A 20,239-nucleotide genomic window follows, 5' to 3' on the forward strand; every position below is an offset into this window, starting at 1 on the left:
CCCCCCCCCCCCCCCCAACAAAGAAGTTTTCACCACAACTATACCAATGACACATGAAAATACCAGCTACCACGCATGCCACAGGCTACTCTGCCAACCAGCTAAAAACGTGCATTGGGAGTTACGTATTTCCTACGACACTTCTCACCTGCAGCTCTCAACTCCCAACTTCTGCAGGAGCTGAGGAACTCGGCATCCAGCATGATTCTTCCTCACTACCAATTCAGGGGGACAAAGAAAGGGAAAGAATATTTGGGGGTTATGGCTAACTTCCCATATTCTGTGAGGCTATCAGGAGTGTAAAGCCCTGCTTTCAACAAATAAATTCAGAAACTGCTAAAATAAGATAAATCTACCTGATGACTTATAGCCTTTTCAACCAACAAATTAAAAAAAGGGATCAGAAATTTGCACACAGTATGTACTAAGATGCATATCTTCAAAAGGACGAAATTCCATTCAATACCATTTGCTAAATCCGTAAAAAAATCCCAGAGAAAATTCCAGTACACAGATTTGCTCTATATACAGCCAGGGACTTGGGTAAAAGCTTGTACTCGACTTAGCTTACACGAACCTTACACCGATGGTTGAAAGGGAGTTAATATGGAACTGAGTATTTAAAACTGAATGATAAAGCAAGTTTGGAGTTTATAAACTTTCTCTTTTACTTTACACTTCGTTCATTCATTGATTTATTATTGTAAAAGAAAACAAGTAACTTTCAAAATAGAATTACTGCATTAGATTGATCAATGCTTTGAGTAAACATACTCAGTTGCTTTGTAGGTTTTCGACCTATTTTTATTTGCTTAAAAATAAGTAGAAACAGCAAATGGTGATGCATTAGCTATGAGTTTGTGGAAGCATAAATGTTTATGGAATAAAATAACTAAGAACGTAAAAAAGATAAAATAAATACTATTAATTACAACCTAAAGGAAGGTTTTAGGAGGTAAAAAAAATGAATTTGCCAAAATAAAAATGTACAACATAGTAAAATGGTGGAATAAAATTTTCAGTTATCTACAATTTACTGCTTACAGTGAGAAACATTGTAATAAAAAGAGCTTAGACACAGTCATTACAGTTTGTTTTCAAGGGTTTTAAAATGCATGTGTAACAGTGACTAACACTTATAGGGCTAACACTTCCTAAATCCCCCCGGCAGCTGCACCGACACTGTAGGTGGTCTAATAGACTGTTTCAGGGAATGGCATAACTATTAAGAATGTCAATGTGATGCCTGACCACAATTTATTACATTATAGTGGTCTACAGATAGTCTAGAATGGAAAACATACAATTTTTCCTTGGAAATTAATAGATTTACAAACTTGAAAACCTCTCTCCCCACACCCAGACACTGTATAATGACCTAAACAGAGTAGTATCTCAGAAATTTAACCAGTTAACTAACTACGAGCCACACATTTATGTGTTACCATTTACTAGCTATTCACCTGGTAAGAAGCAAAGATAATTGCACAACAGCTTAATGATGAGTTAGTCTTTAGCAGACCACATACCCAAAGAATATAAATTAGACAAAGTACAAAACCTTAGCCTAATCTTAAATACAAACTGACTTGGAAAAAAAGAATAAAATAACTGAACCAGTTATTCTTTCCCCTGAATTTTACTCCTCCCTGACTGTAAAAGTTACAGGTTTTATTTTTAAAATCAGTTAGTAAATTTTTCAGTTCCCTAAGTATCACAAAGGATAGCAAACCACTACTACGCAGAGCAGTGACAATGAACCACTACTACACATGCCACGTCCATTACAAATAGATTTAGGCAGGCCTCAGTGAAAACAAACCATCGTGATCTTAAAAGTTCATTTAGCACCAAGTCGGAAAAAGGTCTGACATCACTACTTCCTATTATCTCAGAGTACAGAATATCAGCATTCTCACTAAGTTGTGTAAATGGTGTAAATGATTGTCTACAAAAATGTCACTGGTCTCTGCTAGTACTGGCAACACTAGAAATAGATTACAAAATCTTAGCTTGTCCAATTTTCCTCATTTAAACAGTAAATAAGCGCAACTTTTTCCCTGTCTCTACCGTATCTCTATTAATGGTCCCTACAAGAAGAGTTAAACAAAGAACTAAAAACCAAAAAGGCCTGGCAAAGGAGAGCATGGATTAACTTGACTCTTACGAAGCCTTACCTAGGTAGATAAAAACCAGACCCTGAAGTACGGTACCACCTCACAGATTTGTTATCACAAATTGAGGTAATGCTTGGTGTCACCAGCACCCACCTGCACGTTAATTTGAATCTTGGCTTCCACATTTTCCTGCAGTAAAACTTATTTTCACTCAAATTGCGTGAAAAAGTATTTTGTTTGTTCTGATTTAAAGTTTTTGTCTTTTAACTGAAGATCTTTTTCTTATACTGTCAATTACATTGAAGGAAGACTCATTATACCATCCGTTATATTAATTACATATTTTATTGTATTACCTGCTATTCACCTCCACTCAGTGTGAAAAATACTGCTCTAAAGTGAAAACACAGCACTCTTCTCCTTCCAAGATCAAATACCCCATCTCCTTAAACAGACATAAGTTACTTTTATAGCATAGAATTCCTAGTGATGTGCATCAACTTACTTTTGGCAACATTGGTGTATCTCTCTTCTTTTTCTTTTCTGAATTAGGATCATCCAGCAAATCTGGCTCAAAGGTGTACAGCTCTGTAAGTTCATTCATAGTAAAATGACGTTCAACTTGCTGTTGGTCGACAACCCGGAAAGACAATGACTGCTTTGTTACCTGACGATCATAGATCTTATCTTCCATCGTTCCCTAAAAAACGAAGACACTCACTTTCATACAAATACTGGACCTTCTTGTCATATAGAAAAAAAAATTCATAGATATAAAAGAGCTAGAATAACAACATAACAGTGCTCTATTTTCCTCCTTTCTTTGACCCCGTTATCTACAAAGTTACCTGAAAACACTTTGTTTGCTGAGGAAAAAAAAAAAAGGAAAAAAAACCCCTCCTGGAAGCAAACACAAAGTAGTATGAATTGTGTACATGACAGATGTCATCTAGCTATTGACTAGAGTAAGAAACGTATTTTTTCAGTAGTGTTCTGAAGAGATCCTTTTTTGCTTCAATTCCCCAAAGTAGGATTATGACCAAAAAAAAATGGCAATTTCCACAGCATGTACCTTATTTTGCTGCTTTGAGCAGCCTGAAAAAAAGAAAACAGACAGCATATCACTGGGGTGGAGAGGAGAGGGGAAGGGAAGCAGTCAAGTCTAATTCATCACAGCTGTGCATGAAAAAGTTAGATCCTTGATGAAAAAGGGAAAATTACTTTTTTTTTTTTAAAAAGATGACTATGAGAAGTATGAGAACAGCACAGCCTGTCCTGAACATCGTAATTTAAAAAGGATAGCAACAGTTCAGAAGTGCACACAGAAAACTACAAAAATAGACTGAAGCCTGAAGAAAGAATCCATGTCTGTCAGTAACATGTTACAAAAAGTAATCTGTTTAAGTTGGCAAGTAAATAGTGAGTTGATCAAGAGTTAAGTACTGTTACTGGGAAAAGGTCTTCAACCTACTTTATAACACCTGAAGAACTAGAGGATGAAGCAAGATACTTCCTAACAAAAATAATGGCATTGTACTTAAAAAAAGCATAGATCAGTGAGCATCAGAATCATTACACATCTTTAATATCTGTAGGGTGTGATACACGTTTTCTAATCATGACTGGATGCCTTTTTATAAAAAAATTCTTTAGCTCCCTGTGATTTCATTCCAGTTGGACCCTCAGGGGCCCACAGACCACAGGTCTGTGGAAGACAGCTACGTTGAGCAAGCCTAATCCTAACAACAAACATCCTCTATGCAGTCTATCCAACTAAAAATTTTTAGTGGTGTGCAAATTAAAGAAGCTAAGAACACCATTCTGAGTCTGGATGTGTGAATCACTGCTAGAATTCCAGAATTTGTGTTACGCAAAGTGTCAGACGAGGTGGGCTTAACAGGAAATAATTTCGGTTGTTATTTATTTTACCAGTCTTCAGAAGAGCTTTTTCAGTGGCCAAATACTGCTATCAGATTAGGGCTGGAAGATGACTGGATCAGCGTGGACCACTACAGACTTCAACATAAGTCCAAATATTTACAGTCCAAATAGTTACAGTTTACAAATTTGATTGCAGGACACCAGAATATCACAAAAATATCAGACAGAAACCTACCTGAGCCAAAAACCTGTACACAAACACAGGTTTGTTCTGCCCAAAGCGGTAAACCCTGAAAATACTCTGGATGTCATATGATGGGTTCCAAGAAGCATCAAAGATGATTACTCTATTAGCAGCCACAAGATTAATTCCGAGGGAACCTGCTTTAGTAGATATAATAAACAAGCGGCCTCTGGAACAGAAAAAAGTTGCAAAATTTTAATATTTTGGAAAACAACTATAGTTCCCATGTTGCTGTGTTACTATGGAGTTGTTCATACACTGAAATAACTCAAAAACTTCATTAAAACACTGTATTAAGCATAAAACAGATACAGATTTTACAAGGACAACACTCTGAGCAAAACATACACTCCCAGAAATACAGATCAGGGCCTTCTGCAAACCAACTGTTAACAAAAACTGGTGGGCAAGAAAAAATTCTTGGTTTTGCATTTTTAAACTCTAATAAAATTAGTTATATCAAATTAAACCATAATTTTAAACAGGCATATCCCATGCTATTGAAACTGTTCCCTGGCTAGCAAACTTTCAGGATAATTCTAGAATGACACTGTCTCTTTGATGTATCTGCTTTTTTTGAATACCATCTCACTCAGGTTCAACTTAAAAGGAGCTCTTGACAGGTACCTGACAGAATAAACGATTTAAGAGTATTAACACTGAATTAGTTTACTTTGTTCCATTTAACCTTTTTTCCCCCTGTACATTATAAATGACTGCAACATAACTACATATTTTATTTTTTAAGCAAACCTCGGAAGGTGAAGCTCATTAACTTCATTAAACGTGTACAAGTTTGTATCTATCTACCTACCTATCCAAATCAGGCTTGAAAGTCCCATCTTGTATGAACAGTGGATGGCTGGGAGACAATTCTGGCGATAGCCAAGAAAGCTATATGCTTCTGACTGGCAAAGTGACTACTGTCTCCTGGCCAGACCCCACGGGGCTCTGACCTTCCTAGGTCCTTATATCCTTTTTAAGTAATTGTAATAAAAATACTCTCTTTGATCCAAATTGCCTACAATCTACACAAGAATGAAAACAGCAAGGAAACACTGAACAAGTATCGATCAGTACAAATAGAAGTCATCTCAGGAAACCAGAAACCTATTGTCGTTGCACATTTTTTGTGCAAATTCTGCACCTGACAACACTGTGATAGTTATTTGCCTAGCCGTAAGAGGTCATTTAAGCTAATTCAAGTAACAAAGAGACAGGGAACAAAAGAAAGAGAAGGGGGAAAATTAAGCATATATATCAGAAGAGATCTCACCTCACATTAGTTTCATCATTAAATTCTTCAGCCCATTTCTTTCTTGACTGAGCTGTAGTTGAACCATCTAAGCGATAGTAATCAATGTTTCTGAACCATTTTCCTTCACCTATAAATGGAATAGTCAAACTACTAAAATGCTGATTGCATAAGTAACCAGATTGATAATGCTGGACATATACAACTCTAAATAGTAAAAGAACAAATATGGAACATAAAATATACTATTCTCTGACATTTTAAAACAATGGGAGAAGGCTATAGGTTATTCAAGATAGAGAACATTTTTGGAGGATATACGTGCTTGCCACAGGCATGCCTTGAAAATTGTGAAGCTTGCTTAACAAAATATAAAATGCGTAACATGACAGAAAATAATAGCAATTGCATCTGTGATGACAGTGATCATCCATAAGCCTGCAATAGCTCCTACAAACCCTAAACCAATTGTCTAAAATGAGTCAAAAATAGAGTAAACGTTGTCAATGTCATTTTACCTTGCAAAAAGTATCCAGCATCTATCACTATCCATTTCTTCTTAAGATTTTGTTATTTTTTTACAAAAAGATCAACTGATATTAAATGAAACTCCCCAAAGCAGTTTTATATAGATTGGAATTTAAAGATATGAATTTATCATCAAATTATGTTCCAAGGGTAAATTTTAATTGAAGTATTTGAGAAGACGTGAGCTTTTTTGGGGTAGTTCCCCTTATTTTTCACTATTTCTAGTTGTATACACACATTTGTAGAGATATGCCTTAACTCGGAGCCAAAGTTATTTTTAAAAAGCAGCTACATCTTTAGGTATTATAGTACTAATTGTACTTTTCTAATTGATCTGTGTAGTTTCACGTTACACAATTAGTGTAAGTAAGTCTCTCCCATACAAATTGCATTCATAAGTAAATGCTCAAAAGGAGATTTCAAAAGTCAAGGTCTAATCATTTTGGAACTGAAATTCAGAAAAATCTTTTTGAGTTATGGCTACTGCTTGCCAGATTAGGGGGAAAAAAATAATTACAGCTGATAGAAGATTTTCTTCTCTCCCCAATTCACAAGTAACCTTTCATTTTCTTTGGCCATCAAGATGTATGTACACAAAATCAACCCCACTGTGCCATCAATTATAAAGAAAATAGCATTTTTAGGAGACAGCACTGCTCAATACAATCAATTATGAGAAACAGATCGTTATGTCAGGAAGGTCTCTGTATAGTGAATCTTGCTATGATACACAGCCTAACTGCTTACCAAAAGAACTTCCACAAACAAAAAAACCCCCACCCCTTAAAACATTCTCTCAGATTAAAGGCACAAACTCCGTAAAATACAGACAGCTCGTAACATCTGAAGATGACAAGTGTTCAGAAGCTAAGGAAGCAACAGCCCGAAACAGTAAGTCTATGAGAGAGATATACTGGAGATCTTCATCTAACTATGGTGCTGGTATCACTAAGCTGCATATGTCTTACGCAACTGTTCAACATCTTCACACTTAAAAAGAAGATAATTGAAAGGAATGGCAGATTCAAAGGAATTCTTCAATCAACACGTACTGGGAACTCACATAAAGATGAACCGCATCATGAGGAGCTCTGGGAAGATCTCACAGAGTAAACAGAAGAAACATCCTACGCAGAGGACATGTGTGGCTAGTGAGAAATTCCTCACCATTTGAGCATCACTAGGATAATTAATTCAATACTTTGTTTTATGGATTACATAAGGGAGCAATCTACTGCAGTACATATAAAAGCCTAAATTCACATTTTGCATGTTCTACACACTGTTTTAAAGTAGTCTAATTTTCTTTCATTATCTCTCCCCCAGTAGGAAGGACGAGAATTTGCTACACATCAGCATATAATATCACTTTTGTACAGAATTTAACAAAATGCCTTCTCTCCTTTCAGAAGTTGAACATTTAATCTGCTTAGGCTATATTAAGCTTGGATGATACAGAATGGAATCAGAAGCAAGAGTCCATAATGGGATAGCAGAGACCACCTGCAGAGAAAACCAATAATCCCGCCAACCTCAGGAATAGTACAGAGCATACAATACTTTTAATGAAAACAATTATTTCGAATCCATTCCCTTTGGACTGAACAGAGACTTGTAAAAGAGTTATTAGCTTTGCAATTGTTCAAGGTGACACTCACCTTTATAAATAGGAGGCTTCTCTTTGTCAGTTTTCTCCCTGTTGGCCAGTTCCAGAAAATCTTCTATCAAATCCAGAGATATTAGGGACTGGCTAAACACCAGGCTGAAAACAGAAACAGGGAAACACAAAATTAATCTCTGAGGTTATTTTAATTATTGTATTGCTTTATTTTTTTCAGTCCTCGCTCTGATACTACCTTTGAAACAAACAGCCTTTCTAGACACAGAGAAAGACTTTGGTGGAGTACATGCATGTATGGGAAAACTCATTGATAAAAATGAATGTAGCATGCACATTTGCTTCAGAAAACTGAGCTACAGCACTATGAAGACTGAATGAAGAACGCCGTCAGACTAACATATTTATAACGTCATTAAAAATATTTCCAGAACTGACTTACACTTTGTCTCCAAGCTCCTCTGCCATTCGAAGAATTTCAAAGAGAAGCACCATTTTCCCAGAATGTTCCAACACTTCAGCATCTGCATCGGTGACAAAATCTTTGTACCAATCTGGCGCTGGGCTACCAGGATTGGAAGAGGATGTAGCTTTGCCTATTAAAAAAAAGTAAAAAAAAAAAATTAAAAGATAAAGGCATGGTCTCCATTTAAATGCTTTGAAACATCTGAACTACAGAATTGTTTCCTCATTATTAGGCTTCACTGGTATGAAAAGAGTTACATAGGCAAAGAAAAAATAGCGCTTGCACTATCAGCAATTACCAGATTAGCAGTTACCAATAGCACAAGTCATCAATAAGAGTCACAAATCCCCTTTTTGTGTTGCAGGATATTTGGACAAATCAACAGCTTTATTTCCAACAAGTATGCATCTTTGAAAACTCATCCATAAATGTTACAGCCATTGAAAAGAAGCCTTCCATAACGAAAATTATTTTGAATCTCATCCAAACATCTGAAATTGCTAGAAAAAGAAAGAGAGTGGTCTTTTGGGTTACCTAGTTCATCTGTTGAGATGAACTCTCTGGAAGAAAGTTTCCAAATGTTACAATAGTACAGGCGTTTAAGATGAAACCCTTAAACCATCTCCTCTTACTTCTGTTAGGCTCAGATTTAGAATCTTTTTTTCCCTAAGTTAATTTAGAAGATAACATTAGCATATAGGAAAACAAATAACTCTTCACCACCTTTTTATATTGATTCACAATAGAGGGAAAAAACCCAAACAAATTCCACCATCACATGCTGCCTTTTCGCAAAGTTCTTTAAGGAAGTTTCTTGTCTGCTCATCTGCTAACACACTATTACACTAACAAAACCTGTAAAATACATACCTGGGAACAATCCTATTTTTAACATGTTACTATCTTATAAGTTAATTTTGCTAATTTGACTTCACCCCTTAGAAATATAGAAGTACTAGAAAGAATTACAAAATTCAGTTTGTCATTGTAAAAATACACCAAAATAACTATGCACCTAGCAAAATAAGTCTGTTGGGGTCTGTATCACCCACTCAAAATTGTCAGATGCAAACTGTGCTGCTCTTTAACGGCACTCCCATTATGTTTATTCTGAATTCAACCAGGAGAAAGCATATATTCAGCATTATAATCAGAACCAGAAAGACAGACAAGAACCATGAATTATCTTGATTTACATTACTTAATTTCTTTTATGATGTTTCTATGACCTTCAATTTAACCTCCTTTGCATTAGTGATAAAAATTGATTAGATTTATAACACTAACTTTTTTCACATAAAAACTTTGATCTACTGAACTATTTACTTACATAGTAGAAGTGTTCTATCTCATGAAAAATTCAAATAATTTACATTTTCAGACGATGCACTGCCAATCAATCGTGACACACCAGTAACTTTCAGGTGCAAGATAGAACTGATCTTGACAGAGCTCACATTTGAGCCTTCCTTCATACAAGCTTTTAAAGAATGTATTTTTCGATACCAGAACAAAGAATGATCAAGTTAACCAAGTAAGAGACCTAGATGTGCTGTGGGAAAATCCTATACACATCACCTATCTATTTCTATCTTCACCCCTAAACTTCGCAGAAGGGCCTCCAACGGCTGCCATGAGAGAGAAAGCCTGCCCACAAACCTCATCTGGTGCAGCATCAAATGTTTGTTTAGAAATTCTGTACCTACATTAAAATTGAACAAGGCTGCATGAGAGAGGTAAACATTTAAGTGAGGCAGAAACTCATCCTGCCTGTGATGCAAGTAATTACCTTTAATACATTTAATCTGTATGTATTTTACACTCTCTCTCCCCCCCCCCCCCCCCCCCCCACTGTATACAAAAATATTATTTTATGACCAAAAAAAATTCTGACCTTAACTGTCCCCCAAAAATCATTTATTTAGGGAAAGTGATTAGACACACAATAAATGATACAATCAGAAAACTAGCTCTATGATACTAGCTACAAGACAAAAGCTAGATTATTAAAGAAAATCCAAAAATGAGATGTACAGATACAAGTAGTTTGAATAACAATCTTTAAAAAGGTCTTGTATTCCTGCTGCACTGTATCTGCTTGCTCAACATCCACTTCAAATTCCAGGTGCAACAATGAATGACATGCATATTTCTTAATCTTTCCATTAATCTTTCACCAATATGCTTAAAAAGAGATGAAAAGCAGCGTAGCTCCTCTGTTAACTTTGTATCGTTTTGTACTCATGAATTAAAAAAATTAACCGTGCAGCTTCCTGCCACAAGACCCCTGAGTTCTAAATAGATGCCCCTTGTTTTTCCAGGACGAGTATCTTATTAGAAGTAGCGGGAGCTGTAAGCCCAGGAGCAGTTCATGGAATTGAGGAATTTGCCATTTTGCAACAACGCAGAATTCCTGACAGCCCTCTCAAATCGCCTTTTGCAAAATGAAGCTGCCTTGTATTTTATTTACTTGTATATTATACTCACCTTCATCTGATTTTGTAACAGATGGAGGGTTGTTTACAAGTTCTTCTGCATTTCCTTCTCCACCTCCACGAGATCTTGAATTCCAGACTTTAATGACTTCAACATCATTATCACTGCCACTTCCACTTGAGCTACACTCTTTCTTCACTTTTTTCCCTTTGGATTTTTTTTTCCTAGAAAGGCAACATTGTACACCCCATTATTTTTTAAAAATTCTGCTGCTAGAGAACATATGTTAACAGATACATGAAATAAAAAATAAACATTCACTTTTATAGAAATCACTGAAGTTCTATTAGGGAAATAAATCCAACAAACAACAACAAATAAAAGCTCAATTACTTTGCATAATCATCAGAACTTAAGCTCATTGAAGTTTCATCGGAATCTGAAGCTATGAACTCATCCAGACTGTCTTCATCAAAATAGCCCTCAAAAGAGAAAAAACAGAAACTTTATTAAGTATGCTCATCCAGAAGCTTTTATTAAACCTTTAGCGATCTGCTTATTCTTCATTTAAACAATGGTAAGTTCTACAAAGGGTTGGCCTTGCAAAATGTTTTAAGAATGACAACATACCCAGAAACAAAAATATGACAAAAACAGCAGCAAAATTACCCCACAGCAACAAAGATTTCCATTAATTTGATGAAACTTTACCTAGCATTTGGCAAAGCTTATTTGGAAAGTTCTCAATAGAGAGTATTTTGATATATCTAATTTACCTTATTTTCTTTGCTAATATAGTCCAGCTGCAAACACCAAGGGTGAGTCCAGATTCTGCTCAACATCTGGAAATCCTGGAATAGTTTAGCTCCAGCTTTGCCTCTTCCACCTTCATTGCCACTACCTACACCTGACAATAAAGTTCAGGTTTTAGAATGAAACCTCGAAGTAAGTTTGCCACATACTGTTTCCCCTTTGAACAATCCGTTAGTGCAGTACTGAGTGTTCTTTCCAGATGCACATCATATTGTAACGTCTCTTGTAAAAGAGGTCAAATTACTGAGTCACAGGCATTTTTTTCCTAGTTAAAGTTGTCAAAATTAGATTTTCCCCTTTTTCTTGATAATGAGAAACATGATTACATTTTTACATAAAAGCACATTTCTCCCCAGTATAGGAATGAATCCAAATCCTCTTAAAAGGACAGTCATGGCTATTTAGGGTTTGTAGAAGCAGCCCAAGGTAGAAACACAAAATAAAATTTGCATTTAGGTTTCAATGAATTTGGCTTACTATTTTGAGCTACCTTTATTTAACGACTTGTAATGCTGCAGTATTCCGTTACAATAAAGAATCTAAAAAAAGCCCAGCCTATTTTTTCATTGTCCAAGCACAAATTAGTGCAAAGTAGGACAATGTTCATGGAGTTACATTTCTTTTTTGTAGTCTCAGTTTCTCATTAAGCAGCTCATTAACTTTAGGTTCTTGAAAAGATTGTTTTTCATATTTATTATATGCATAATTCAAGGCATGTATACCTGCAAGAAAATAGTATTTATTGCATCACAATCATCAAATGTCTACAGCAAAACAGGCACAAAGCTTATTCAGTGCATTTGCTCAATGCACAAGACAACCCCAGTAAACGTCTACAGAGTACAAATATTTTAACAAAGCAAGTTCTTGCTATGTTTTAATCACACAACAGCTTCAAGTATCTTCTCATTTGTGCTCCCCTATGACTTTGGGAAATGGAATTGTAAGGGCAACAGAAATTCTTAGATTTGACTTCCCTAAACCTGAGCTAACATCACAGAGAAACTTTGTTAGTAAGTTTCAAGTTAACAAGCCCTATAGACTTTTTAATTTTCTGTATTACAGAAGTGAAAGAAAACGTATCATTTTCCTTCAATGAAGGAAAAAGTTGGTAAAACTGCATCTAAAATGGGTGTTTTAGTTTATGCCTGTTACAGTGCACAGAAAAATGTAATTTTAAAAAATTTGCAGATGAGAAGCAGCAATTCCCCTTCTATATTTATCTTCAGTAGCAAGACTCCCTTTTTTATTTAATGAAAATCAGAAAGCACGTCGTCTTCTTTTGAAATACAAAAGTAATGCAAGGAATTAATGTGGGCATCAGCGACCAGCGCAGAGATTTGCTCTGAAGACTTGAGCCGTGGTTAGCTTAGACAGCTTTTTCCCCTCTAAAAGACGCCGTTTGTCTTTCCTTTCTCTTGTTTCCCCTCTTCTTTCTCATATTGGCTCTGGCACTGACTGAGTTGACCAAACTGGCAGGACGCTAACCCAAGATGAAGACAGAGAAAGCAGATAATGCTTTCTACTAGTTTAGGGAGTTTAAGCAGCCCACAAAAGGCTGGTAAGTCATGGAACAGTACAACCCCTTTTGACAAATGCAAACTTAGCTAAACTCAAATAATTCTGCTGAGCCCTTAAAGTCTAAGCAGACTAATTAAACTTCCTGTTAGGCAGTGCATTTTCTTACAGTTAGTCACACATATGACCCGTTAATAAATTAATGGCTCCAACAATGTAGCAAATTTGAAGCTCACTGTTACAGGCTTTTCGCCAGAGCAAACCTTTCCCTTAACTTTTAACAGACACTGGACTAGGGGCTACTTCCTCTTGTCTGCTGCCTGCTTTATTAAAAAAGGGAAGTATTGAAAGCCATCGTGTAAAGACTTCCGTAAAGAGTAAGAGAAAAACAGTTGTAAACATACAGCACTAGCTCTTATGCTAATCAATGATCTATAAAAGATTTACATTGCGTTCTAAATGCATAGCAGACCAACAAAGCCAGTGTTGGGAGAGTCTGAAATTACAAAACCAGCCCCGCTTTGTATTGGAAATAGGCCAAAGATAACCTACCAAACTACTGTAACTGTTGTGATTAAAAAATTCCTACGAAGAGCTACAAAGATTTAACCTAAATCATTTCGATGCATGCCTGTAAAGTAAATAGCTAATGCTTACCATTTTTAAGCTACTAGTTTTTGGAAGGCATTTAGCATGATGCAGAAATAAACAGAATACAAATAACCTGCTTTTCAGAACATTTATATAAAGAAGAGCCAACACAGAACAGACTGCAGTACAGAACTAATTAGGAATCAGCACTACACATAAAGGTTTGGGCTTGTTTATATACTGTTTTGAAGTGCTATTAGTGTAAGAAGGGGGGGGTTGTTTTGGTTATTTTGTATTTTTTTAAATAAAACACAAAGTTTTTACTCCTTTAGAGTAAAAGGGCAAAGGGGGCACTTGGCATTTAGGCATCCAGTTATTACTGGAGGTATCAGTAGAAGTGAAATTACTTTCACCGGTCCTTCAAAACACCTTCCTTCTATAACTTAACCAAATAGAGGCAATAGAGACAATGGAACTGTGGAAATGAAGTCTAGCTGGCAGTTTATCTAGGAGACCACAAACTGCACTATCCAGAATCTAAAGTCATTAAGACAACACGGTGAATTTCATACTGCTATAAATCATAGCTTAATTTGAGATCTAATTAATCTTTCTTTTAATTAAACTTGGGAGAGTAACCAGAATAGAAAATTATAGTTTAAAAAAAATATAAATAAATCCATCAGGAACAGACAGGCATTTTAAGACAGGTGGCATAGGAAGTGCAAAAAAACCCCCCAAAAAACCGGCACAACAGACTATGTAGTACGTTTTGTAATCATTGCAAAAAGTGAATACGCGCTTCAAACTTTAGACAAATCCTAACAGCAGTGCCTTAAACATTCTTGACTATGGAATCCAACCCCTGGTCATTAAGTCAATTATTATAAATGGTATTTAAAAAAACCAGAATTGCTCCAAAACCCAAAAACTGCTGCCGAGGAATCTGGCTGCATGAAGCACAGCGGTACAGAAAACCTCACTAAGAGTTCCTTGAGATTACCATTCTAATAGTCTATGTGGTACATATGTGTCTATCATTTAGAAGTGTTGATATTCCAATACCTTGATATACTAAAATTACAAGCTGCAGTGGTTTATCTCTAATATAAATGAACTGCACACCAGCCCACAGTAACATATTTTGGGTTGGTTCCCCCCCCACACACACACCTTTTAAATTAAACAAATTTACGTTTTATTGGGAAGATGCAAGTCCCCAAGACAGACCAGTCAAGACCCCACTGAAAGCTGATGAAAAGCACGGTCATTGTGAAAACCAGACTTGTGGGTTTTGAGAACAAAAGAAGAGATAGTTCCACAAAAGAGCCAATATTGGACAGATAACAGCTTCAGCTAGCATAATGACAAAAGGAAACTGCAAGGCTTGGCAGCGTGCTTACACCAGTAAATCTCAATTTTGCATTCTCTCCCTCCAGTCTTACAGTCAGTATCTTGTTTCTTGGAAGAGTAAGACACAAAATCAATTACGTTTTATGTTTAGAAAAGGAAGAAGAGACAGATGAACCAAAACCTGAAGGTGGACTACTGTTAAGAGATGCAAATATTATTATTCCTCAAAAAAATGCTTTCATGTGCAACCAAATGTTTTGCTATAATTCAAGTTTCAGAGCTAAGGTAAATCTTACAGGAAGCAGAAAAATACATCTGTAGAGCCAACAGTACATATAAAAAAACCCCCCAACCTACCAACTATGGCAAAAAGCCTCTTATTAAATGACCATCAATCTTGTTACTTGAGAGAATTCTAGGCACATACCTGTTAAATGATCCAAGTAGTATTGGTAGAGTTTGCACTGAATAGGTGTCATTCGAACTTCTAGAACATACTCGTATTTTGGTGGGAGGAACTTTGTTAATGCTGTGTAATCTTTCCTCTGTAATTTTACAAACAGTACTTTAGTCATATAAATATGAAAACGACTACTGAAAGCTTAAGAACTTCTGGTATCTTAAACGACAAAGCACCGCGCATAAATTACAATGCTTCAGATGCTTTCCAACCACAAAGGGAAAAAAATAGCCCACTAAATACAATCCAATTACAGGCACTGTCTGCAGAAGCCCATCTTACTTAGTAAATGCGGTTGTCTAGTCAAAAGTACATGACCTGTTAACCCCATGTCCCAGTTCCAAGTCCTTGCAAACTTGACTGCAACTTCAGTAGCTGCTCTGGTAACTACTTTTGTGGGGTTTTTTAAAATACTAAAACCTCTTTTTGTGAAACTGTGGGTAAGTCAGGCAGCTAATATCAATGTGCATCACAGGTGAACTCACTCACACTCAGCTTAACCATTTTCTGTTTTAGAGTACCTAGTTTCTGCATACTTGCCTGGGGCAATACAAAATTTACTTCTGTTTTCAAATTTTTTTGACTCATGCTAGTCTACTTCTCTCCACCTACCCCTTCATCCGAATGGTGAACGGTGTATTGATCCTGACCGACAGACTGTTGCACATTTAGGAGTTAAGTGACCTTCATCAGAGCTAACCTGCCTGCGCTGTGCCGTAGAAACTCCTTGGCTGCAGGATAACCTCAGCCAGCTCGCTGCAACAGGGGAGCCTACGGGCAGCTCCCACTTGGTACCGGCGATTAAGCCACCTGCATGGCCTTGCTGTTATCTAGAAGTGCAGCAAGAAGCTCTCACGAGAACATCCTTTAGGAACAGAGTTGTTTTCTTCTCAGGAAGTAATGTAGTAGCTCGAGCTGCTCTCTACGCACAGGATTTGCTCTGCGCAGCGCGCTGTGAGAAAATCCATCTGTGCTCCGTCCGATGCTGCACAAACACGGGATGCCCAGCTCTGAAGGCACGTAAGATTTACTTGCTATTTATGTTCCTCTTCTCGTTCTTTCGGTTTGTGTTCCTGTACCGCTGTATAGATGTGTAGAATTATGTATGCTATCCTTTCACTACTATTCATATTTCCAAGATCATAATTTTCTGATAGGAGGTCCTTTACCAGCCTTACACACTGCCATAAACCTTTTTCTTTCTTTCAAGGAGAAAGAAATCTCTGCTTGTGGGACTATGACCATTTCACCCAGCTCATGCCCACTTGGACTATTTAATCAACTACCAACAACTGCACAGCCAGGAAGAGGCACTTACTGCCTACAGAGTGTCACACCTTCGATCATGCTGCCGGTGCCTGGGTTTATAAAGCAGAAGAGCAGTAACTTCATGCTGATAGCACACGAAGTGCAATACCATAGCAGGTTAACTGAAGAGCAAGGAATCCAGCCCTCATTCTGGAAATCTAGGCAGTTTTGTTTTGTTTTTTTCATCTAAGGTCTTTAAGGTAACAAGTTCTTCACGCTTTTGGACCTGATTAATCTTCCTTCTCTCCTCTTCCCCATTGCTCTGATTCTCACAAATCAGAAAAAGTAGGAATTTGTGACAAACTACGGATCACCAACTTGCTGTGCAGTTTTTAAGGCAGTTGAGTTTTTAAATATGTGTTCTTTAAATGTGTATATGGAATTAAAGGAGAATATTTCAAAGCAACTGATGTCCTACTCTACCATGTAATTTTCTAGTCTCCTAGCAGGAAAACAGCTGTATTCTCTAATATATGTGTATGTCCTGCTTAGGATACACTGACATTTGGATAAAAGCTATGCAGTTTTTGTAAGTTTTTCTAGTCACAATAAATAATGGAGAGATCTAGTAATTAGTGAAAATATTTAAGTCAAAAGTAATAGCTGGATTCAATGGAGCTCTCAAATAGCAAGTTTACAGGCCTTTGAGTGCTTTTATCAGAATGAGATGAAATAACTCTTCCCCCTCCTTGCAGCTAATTCAAGTAAATAGTTACAGTAAAATTGTTCTTACCTGAACACATCCAGCTAACATCTCATAGAGAATATGTGCACGCTTCTTCATTACTCTGACATCTACCAGAGTCGAGTCTGCACACTGACCGTTCTGAATTGGATTTATAAATCGATTTCGGAATTCCTTAATTGAACCGAGCAAATTCTCCTTAATAAAGTTAACCATGCAGTGATCTAGGACAAAAAAATCAGACTTTAGTTGTTCAAAATGGAAAGTACAGTACAGAGATTAATTCTAACAGAAAATATGTGTGTCATATCTAAAACTAAGAACTTTCTGTTGAGCAAAAAATACCCAAACAACCCCACATTTTCCAGAAAGGGCATCTTAAACTGACACATACTCTAGGCACAGCGGTAACTTCTACATTTAATGTCAGATTTAAAACTACCTCATCGTGTTTATTACACAAAGTTTGAAGGCTGCTGTACCCTAAAGTAATCATATAACAAAATCGTATTTGCAAAGATTTTTAAATAGATTCAAAAGCATATTAATCAATAGGAAAAAACATTACAGCATATTAACAAACAGAAGCAAATGTTACAAGCTAGTTTAGAATGACATTCCCAAGACAGTAACATAAATCACTGTTTAGTAAGTTCACTAAGAGCACTGCTCTACAACGGTTTAAAACAATTTAAATTGATGCTGCTGCAAGACCTGGTCCACCCAGTTCCCCTCTGAACATTCTCTCCCTTCCCCTTTTGACATGCTGAGACTCATCTGATCCTTTGGTTAGCCAGATCAAGGAACTAAACTGTCAGAAAGCTATTCACTTCTGCATTGTTAACTTTCTGATACTCCTCATACAGGCTCCCTGAGGAATCAGATGTATGTAAAGCCACACCAAGGGAAAGGATGGAGGAGAGGCCAGATTCCCAACCGCTTCATTTTAATTGGGCTTAAAACATCCTGGAGCCACATCTTGAAACGATGATTTAAAATGCAAAATGCAAAAGCAGATTGTTAGGGTTTTTTAAGATATAGAAACCCAGCAAACAGCTTCACCGTATCAAATTCTTTTCTTCTAATCAAACTAAATCTATCTATATATTGCTGAAATGCAAAAGTATATTCAAGGAAATAAACACTTCTTAAACCAGAGAACTACTCACATTCTATAAGATTATTCTGCAGTGGTGTTCCTGTAAGAATTATTCTTCTCCTAGATCGAATAGAATTCATTGCTTTAGAAACAGCAGATGCTTCGTTTTTTAGTATGTGCCCTTCATCACAAACAACAAAGTCGGGGCCTAGAAAGAAATAACATTAGATCTCTTCCATCTTTTATAACCACAAAGAAACTGGCAGCTTAAAGAATCCAAAATTTGTTCTACTAATGCTATTAAGTTTTTTTTTAATTTTGCGTGTGTGTGTGTTTCATGGTGTTTTTTTTTTTAGCACCGTTAAGGTTCTCACTCAGCCTTTGCACAAGCATTCACAGTAGCCATTCTGGTAAACTACAGGCTGTTGCTTGTAAAGTCTTCATGGGAAGGATTAAATACAGCTTTGCAAATATATTCCTATAAAAATTATCTATCCATGCAGCTAGTGTGTGCATGTCTACATATTCATTCACCCTGTCAAAACTTCATAAAACTGTTCCTTAAATCCAGCTTAGGCTGCCATCTACTGGTGCTCGTCAATTCTAAAGAAAATCAAAAATCAGATAACCAGTAATTTTTCATTAAGGCAACAGGCCAGTATCAATAGGGGTAAACAGTGCAATCAAAAGTCTTATCTAAGATAAGACACAATCAAATCTGATTTGAATTACAGACAAGTGAATTGCCACCTTGTAGCTGAAAGTCACGACAGAAAATGTCCTCAGCTTTCTTCCAGAAGATAAAACCAAGGATTCTAGACTGCTATTTTAGGTGAGTTGCACAAGGAATGTCAAAACCACACCACAATACATTTCCATGGTATGCAAAGCAACTCTAATAGAATTATTAAGTGTTACAATTTGGGGTTTAAGGTAAATAACACCAAACTTGGCAGAACAGACTTACAGACCCTAATGGTTTTCAGATTTGGGGCAATTTCTGGAAGCTCTTTCCTTGAAAGGAGAAGTAAAAGATATTCTAGGATCCAACTAGTAACTTAGAGTCAACGTTTTACCAGATCGAAACCTGACCTCCATTCCAGTACTATCAACCATGAAGTCAGCTGAAGTCAAGTTTATGCACCTTTGAAAAATGCTACACAAAGCGATCAGCTGGGTTCATCTACTCAGCTCTAAAAAGGCTGATACTTGAGGTGGCAAAGGACTATTTATCAGCATGGACAATCCAGTCCAATCTTTTATAACTTACTAAGAACAGTTTTCCTCAGACTGACTTTAAACTGCCTTGTAAAGAAGAAAATTAACTCTAGGACAGTGATCAACAACAGAGAATCAATTACACCTTTGACCGCTTGCATGATTTAATGCCAGTGCCAGTCATCTTAATCGTGCCATTTTAAGTGTCAAAAAGTGATTTAAATCTTACGTGCTAACAGAAAAGGAATCAAGATTTTTTTTCCCAAGCAGAAGAAAATTGTCTTCTTAACCAAGTCTAGAAGACAGTTATCAAAACCCACATGTGAATTCTGAACACACTTAGACTTGTCCAAGCCTACTTATTTCTGAATTTTCCCACCTGCCACAGAAACATTTCCCCATATTATTTCACAACTCAACTTTTGTACCTTCCCCAGTTTTGACAGCATGCAAAACATGGAGTGGCTACACACAAAGCCTTCCTTTAATTTTAGGCAAACATCTCTTAATAGCAATGGACCCTTTCTCTAGTCCTCATTCTAGTATTTCCTGAAGAGTAAGGATCTTGCAAGCAAGCTGTTCATGCAGCGTACAGTACTATTGAGATGGTCTGGAACCGTTTTCTAGAACGGAGGCATTTGCAACATCT

The 20,239-nt window shown here is 36.6% G+C and overlaps 1 protein-coding gene across 3 annotated transcripts in view; it reads right to left on the bottom strand.

The window, feature by feature from the left end:
- Positions 1-20,239, bottom strand: part of ATRX (ATRX, chromatin remodeler) — a 77,186-nt gene that overhangs the window by 13,283 nt on the left and 43,664 nt on the right. For all 3 annotated transcript variants that reach the window (XM_009276421.2, XM_009276445.1, XM_009276413.2), the window contains 11 exons: positions 18,443-18,580; positions 17,322-17,497; positions 15,248-15,365; positions 11,322-11,452; positions 10,939-11,027; positions 10,597-10,769; positions 8,086-8,239; positions 7,684-7,787; positions 5,519-5,627; positions 4,234-4,411; positions 2,623-2,817 (listed from right to left, as the gene is read on the bottom strand). In XM_009276421.2, coding sequence (XP_009274696.1) covers positions 2,623-2,817; positions 4,234-4,411; positions 5,519-5,627; positions 7,684-7,787; positions 8,086-8,239; positions 10,597-10,769; positions 10,939-11,027; positions 11,322-11,452; positions 15,248-15,365; positions 17,322-17,497; positions 18,443-18,580 — 1,565 coding nt within the window. The remainder of the gene's footprint in view (positions 1-2,622; positions 2,818-4,233; positions 4,412-5,518; positions 5,628-7,683; positions 7,788-8,085; positions 8,240-10,596; positions 10,770-10,938; positions 11,028-11,321; positions 11,453-15,247; positions 15,366-17,321; positions 17,498-18,442; positions 18,581-20,239) is intronic.

The sequence above is a fragment of the Aptenodytes forsteri genome, unplaced genomic scaffold, assembly GCF_000699145.1.
Source record: "Aptenodytes forsteri isolate BGI_AS27 unplaced genomic scaffold, ASM69914v1 Scaffold107, whole genome shotgun sequence".
NCBI lineage: Eukaryota > Metazoa > Chordata > Aves > Sphenisciformes > Spheniscidae > Aptenodytes > Aptenodytes forsteri.